The 6223-nt window shown below is 33.8% G+C and overlaps 1 protein-coding gene across 1 annotated transcript; it reads right to left on the bottom strand.

Moving 5' to 3' along the window:
* Positions 1–1598: 1598 nt before the first annotated feature.
* LOC132725660 (uncharacterized) lies at positions 1599–3329 on the bottom strand. Its single transcript, XM_060710838.1, has one exon. It carries the CDS (start codon positions 3327–3329, stop codon positions 1599–1601), a length of 1731 nt encoding a protein of 576 aa, XP_060566821.1.
* Positions 3330–6223: the final 2894 nt, after the last annotated feature.

The raw sequence follows: 6223 nt of genomic DNA, 5'->3' as shown, positions 1-6223 counted from the left end.
TTAACGTTCTTGAGTCGTAATAAAGAGTTTCAAAAGCCTAATTAGGACTTCTTCACATAGAGCTCAGAAAATAATTGCTATCTCGTGCCCACGAGTTATTACTAAGAAAAAAAAACAACAACAAAAAACAAAAAGTCGCTTTTACATACATAGAGGGATTTCAATATTACTTCGCACAAATGTTCACATTGTCAGGTGTTACTTATCTCACCAAATTCTATGTCAGCCGAAAATTGATAAATTCAATCAAACCATATGGGCATAAGAAACAAGTAAACAAGGTGATATATAATATTTCGACAAATAACTCTTCTTTATTAAAGTTAAGATACTACAGATAAAAACGACTTGTATTTTTCAAATGTGGGTTTTTAGTAATTTAACTTCCCAAAAAAACCATTTAAAAAATAAAAAACCAAAAGGAAAAGTTTAAGTAATAAAATTCATTTCGACTAATAAAAAGCATTGAAAACATTTCATTTTTTTTTAATTTTTATTAAATTTTTACACTTTAAAAAAGCATTTCCCTTTAACATTTTCCCTCATATAGACGCGTGTTTTGAGGCCTCAAACAGTGAAAAAAATGTCCTATTTAGGCCCCAAACACTGTTTTTCGTTTGATAAATGTTGTTAAAAAAGTGACCACTTTTTCGGCGCCGCCCCCATCAAAATGGTACATCAGGGGGTTGCCAGAAGGGGGATGTGACCCCTTCTGTTAGGGGGGTTTGAAGGGGGGCGGTAGTCCCCCTCATCGCCAAGAAAATTTTGGACATGTGACAGGCTAAAAATGGCCTAGGGTCGATCTTAGGGTAACTAGTAACCGACGCTGAAAAGCCTTTCACTCTATCTCAATTCATTGAGAAGTTGCAGCACTTTGAAATCAGTTTTGATGGGAAAAAAACAATGCAAAATAGTGATTTTCGGCAATTTTGAGACGTCCCCCCCCGTTGCCATGGTAACAGGAAATTTACGATTGAGCATGCTGTTACAGAGGCTATGGTCTAGTCAACATTTGTGCCAAGTTTCATCAGTATTTTGACCTTGTAACAGGAGGCTTTTCAATGAAAACGGCCATTTTTCACAATGTGCTCATGGGGTAAAAGGTTAAAACAGAATGACATGTTGAAAAAAATATTCCTTTAGCATATATTGTCACATTAAGGTTTGTTGTAGTACCGATACATCTGGAAACTGGTCGTTGTGAAAACATTGATGTATGTAACAGAAGCTGTATTGAAGATGAGATACATGTACATGTAAACTTTGTCCATTATACAAGGATGCAAGCAACCAGTAAATTGGTGTTTCTAATGCGGAAGAAAATTTCAAAATGTCAGATTTCATAGATTATAATCTGACATATTAATGAATGTATAAACAATATTGATAATGATTTGTAAGATACATATTTCAGTAATAAACAACACGTTGATTTCTTTTTAATTCTTATTATAAAGACAGACATTTTATTTTTGTAGTATAAAGTTGACAAATTCAAAATATATTCTTAACTTTTGTTATTGTTATTTATTCTCACTGATGACTTATCGTACTTTATTAATTTTTAAACATAATATTGTCAAAGTCCATGTCTTCGATCAGTATGATATCTTAATCTTCTGTAGTGTTTTCTTACCGTTACATGCATTTGTTATTGCCAGAAATGATTTATCACGTGAGACACACATTCTTCTTGGATAAATCATATCTGTCTGGTACAATGTTAAGATATGCCCTGTTTGTGATATCTGTACAATGGAGTTTGTTCTATCACTACAAACCAGGATAGTATCAGAGGGACCAACCGCTACACCACATGGTTCCTTTATCTGATCATCCTTTACCAAGACTCTCGTGTTTGTCTTGATATCATATATATAGACAGTATGCTCATCGCAGTCTGTAAGCACCACTTTGTCACTGCTCTTAATGTAAGTACAAGCGCTTGTGTTTCTACGATATGACTTTTTCGGAAAGTTAATGCTGAAATCTTTCTCTTCTCCTGTAGATGTTATAATACGAACAGGTGTTGAATGATCAATTGTCCCGCCGACAAAATGTTCGTCATCTTGTCGACATATCCAGCCATATTTTGTTGCCACTTTGATTGTTCTCTCTAAAGTTATGTCATTAAATATGTTAACGCGTAGAATGTCTAACTTTAATGCACCGCCACTTGTTACTGCTGCTTCATCCTTAGATACAGCAGCAACAGATTGTGGAGAATACGGTAACTGATATGATCCTACTTCCTCCAGCTTCTCATTATAAACTATAAATTTCTTGTTGTTATTATCAACAGCAACAAGTCTACCATCAGCTAAAAAATCAATCCCCGAATACAAGGGCTCTTTTTCTGAATTGTTTTTCTGCTTTAAATTAATGCAATTAACTGGTGTGATACTCATTGCCTTGTCAACAGAAGCTAGAACATCTGATAGACGGAATTTTACAGACAGTTGTCCTGGAACATAATCAGTGACTGGTAGAGGGGGGAGTTTTAATGTTTCATCAAAATCAAAAGTTACAGTCACTGTCTCTAAACCTTGATATTCCGCATCGACATTTTTGTGAAGATCGTTGACGTCATTTTGCATCTTCTGGTCTACTATATACTGTTGTATCAGAGATCCGTTCTGATACACGTTGTCAATCATTTCCATAAACGTTGTTATATCAGCTAGATATTTCATTGTCTGTGACTGCTTCATCGACAGCTTTTCTAATGTTTCTTTCTGAAACGATTCGGCGTCTTTAACAACGGAAATTTCCAACTCGTCAAAAACTTTGATTACTTCATCCCGCATTCGCCTGATTTTAATTGGCATTTCTGTAATATCCTCATCGAGTTTCTCTTTTGATGAGTCAATGGTGTCTACGATTATGTTAGCCTTCTGTCTCACTTCCTCCAGTTTATTCTTTAGAGTTGATCTTCTGTAGGTAGACCTTTCAACGACCTTTAGAAATTCCACAACGCTGTGGCATTTACGATGGTCAACAATAGCACATGTATTGCAGCAGAGCTGATTCTCATCTTCACAGAAGAATTTTAGAATTTCCTGATGTTGATCACATTGGTCTAATCCTTTCATATTGCACGAGCCTTGTTTCGTTCTCGCCTCATTCGCGTTCACTAATTTGTGACTCCCTAAGAAGGCGTGTGTGTAGTGAACGTTGGCACAATCCAAGCACTGAAATTCATCACAAGTTGAACAAAACTTTGCCGCTTTTGTTTGTTTATCCTTCTTTAAACATGGTTGACAATTAATTTGTTTCACCTTCCCGGGTACTTCATAATTTTCTTCATAGATACACCCCATCTCCGCCATTTTGAAAATAATAACTGATTGTGTGACTTTTTCAAATAGATAAAATTTAAGTGCTCTAGAAATGATAATGAGTGTATATGTATACGATATTTGCGGGTAAACTTTGGTTTATAAGATATGTTAAGTTATAAACAATGTAGTGGCACTTTTATATGAATTTTTTAATACATGTATGCATAAATAATCCTTAAATTACTTGAACCTGCCACATGATATGGTACATGACCCAAGTGTAACTGTATTATGTGCAAAGTGTAACTGTATATAATTAGGTTCGTTGCTAAAATTAACCGGTTATGAATCGGAACGTTATCGATTATACTCCATTCGATTGAACCGATAATCGATTGTGACAAATTGTCAACCGATATCACTTAATATTATTTCTTGCCAAATATCTAAGCTTTAGTCTTAATGGTTTTAAAGGATATATTGTTTATACGAATATAGTTTTAATAATCCGATTGTGTAATGAAACAAGTCTTTCGAATCCGTTTCCGGAACCAACCAGTACTAAGCAACCAGTATATAGTTTCTTAAATTTTGCTCTGAAAGCACGGAGATGGAACCCCATATGGAGCTCAAAATTGAGCATCGGTAAAAAGTATTTGTGAATTTCCGCTCATCCAGAGGTTTAACATCAGATGTGAATGTGTAATTAGCTATAGGTCAATCGCAGGGTCAGTTTTCAACTTTTAACACTTACAAATGTATATAAAATTCAAACCTTTGTTTTTAAAGAAAATCGAAATGTGACTCTACCCTACTGACTCTCCTCTTTATTATCCATTTTCGTATTGGAATTTTATACAGTCTTCATCGAGATATTCTTCTGTCGTGGGTTCTTGCTGGCGTGTCATAAACATGCAATGCATATGAAGAAAATGTCACTAAACGGACTCAAAATACAGTGATTTCACGAAATCCTCACCACAGACAATGTTTAAACTTTTCGAAACAAATCCTGATTTAAACAATGTATTGAGATTTGCCTACAAACGAAAGAATAAACGAGCTTCAAAATTGAATTTTGAGCCCATGTGTGCTTAGGAGGGACCCATATGTGATATAGAAACCATCTACAAAACTACGTACAAATCACTTCCATATAAACATTAATATCCAATCTAAAGGGCAACAATTAAGGTTTCGTAGCTTTGGTGAAAGTTCAGTTAGTAACATTTACTGCATGTGTTTGATCACCGGCAATAACCAGGCCTTACTTGGACTTAATGCGCATTAGAAATAAACTAAAAAGGCCCGAGACTATATAAACATGTTGGCGCAGAGCGGATGCTACTCTTTTTTAAAAATTTTTTCACTAAGAAAAAAAAGGGAAAGGGCTTGAAACGAAACTGTTATTATTAAACTTTGTAAAAATTCGTGTTTTATAAAATTTGTCTATAAAAATGATTTTATTCATTAAAATATTCATCCTTTAAAAATTCCACAAGTTTAGTGATCGCATGGTTGGGGGTTTTTTCCTTAAAGCCCTAAACTGTTAAAACAAGTAAAAATTTTTATACTGACAATAACCCACGGGGGCGATTCTAGTAAGCACACTTTTTAGAAAAAAAGGCGTTTTTACAAAAAAAGCACAGTTTTTAAGTGACTGGTTTAATGTATAACCCGTGACCGAGACAACACAAGGTAGTAAAATGTTTTTTTACTTTGTCACAGAATTTTTTTACTTGTCACATTATATTTTTAAAAAACTCCTTAATTTTACAGTTTGTATTGTATTTTAAAAAACTGTCAAATTTGAAACTCTTATGACGAAAATGTAAGTATGAAACTTAAAGGAAATGAAATTAATTGGTAGCGCAAACTTGGCAAAGCGATCTTTTCTTGTCATTAATTTTGTGTTTCAGTTGTCAAACATTAATTAGTTGCGTGGATCTTGTCAGAAGTGGTGATCGAGATTTTCAATAAAATGCTCGAAAAAATATATATTACTACAATCACGTTTGCCAAATATTACCTTCTATATTGGTCGAGGGGTTTCTATAGTTCTCTTTTATGTTGGAACTGCAAAAACACACAGAGACAGCAAAATAATTAAATAACCGAGTTAGGTTTTCACTCTACAACTGTAATTCAAATGTGCCGTGCGCATGCGTGGCGGTAAATTATGAGCGGAAAAAATGAGGCCCGTCACCAGTTACTATATAGTTAGTGTATGATATATGATTGAATGATAACTAATGAGGCTATGGGAGTAAATATGAGATGAATAGTGGATGGACAAGGAAGAATATATTTATAAGAAATGCACTATATATCATATAGGATATAATAATAGTAAAGTATATACATGTATATATAATAAAAATGACCCTGTGACACAAAGACAATCAATTGTTTGGGTATCCAGCCGTCCACCCTGCTGCTGTCAATTTATGACGTAATTTTCATTTTGCCCTAAGATATAGGAATTGCAATTGATGTTATAAATTTATAAATTCGCTTTCATGAATATTCGAATATTTTTAAAAGGTAATTTGAGAAGTTGCATTATTACATAAATAGACTTGACATTGAAAATGTGTAATATTTTCTTATCGAACTCTATTCGACCCCCCTCCCACACACACGCGCAGAAAACACACACACAAAAACAACAACAACAAAATCACTCTTGAGTTGTGACATTGCTCGAAAAATTGTTATTGTATAATAACGTGTCGGTGACAAAATTTATTGAGAAGAACGTCCCACCTACATGTATAGTCAACTTATTTATTTCGAAAGAAAATTAAAAAAATTAATGATATTATCTTAAAAGGATACTACATGTGCTTAAAATATATCTTTTTGCTACTTCCCTTTTGTACACGAGAAAGCATGTAAAACCGATTAAAATCTGAAATTTGAGTTAATTTTTGAAAAAGGTT

This window comes from Ruditapes philippinarum, unplaced genomic scaffold (assembly GCF_026571515.1).
Source record: "Ruditapes philippinarum isolate M1 unplaced genomic scaffold, ASM2657151v2 ctg133_1_1_1_1, whole genome shotgun sequence".
Classification (NCBI taxonomy): domain Eukaryota; kingdom Metazoa; phylum Mollusca; class Bivalvia; order Venerida; family Veneridae; genus Ruditapes; species Ruditapes philippinarum.
The sequence above is the reverse complement of the archived record's forward strand: the minus strand, read 5'-3'. Positions and strand labels throughout refer to the sequence as shown.

What these genes read in the sequence shown, in the direction of transcription:
- LOC132725660 (XM_060710838.1), bottom strand. Translation starts at nt 3,329, where the DNA reads ATGGCGGAGATGGGGTGTATCTATGAAGAAAATTATGAAGTACCCGGG.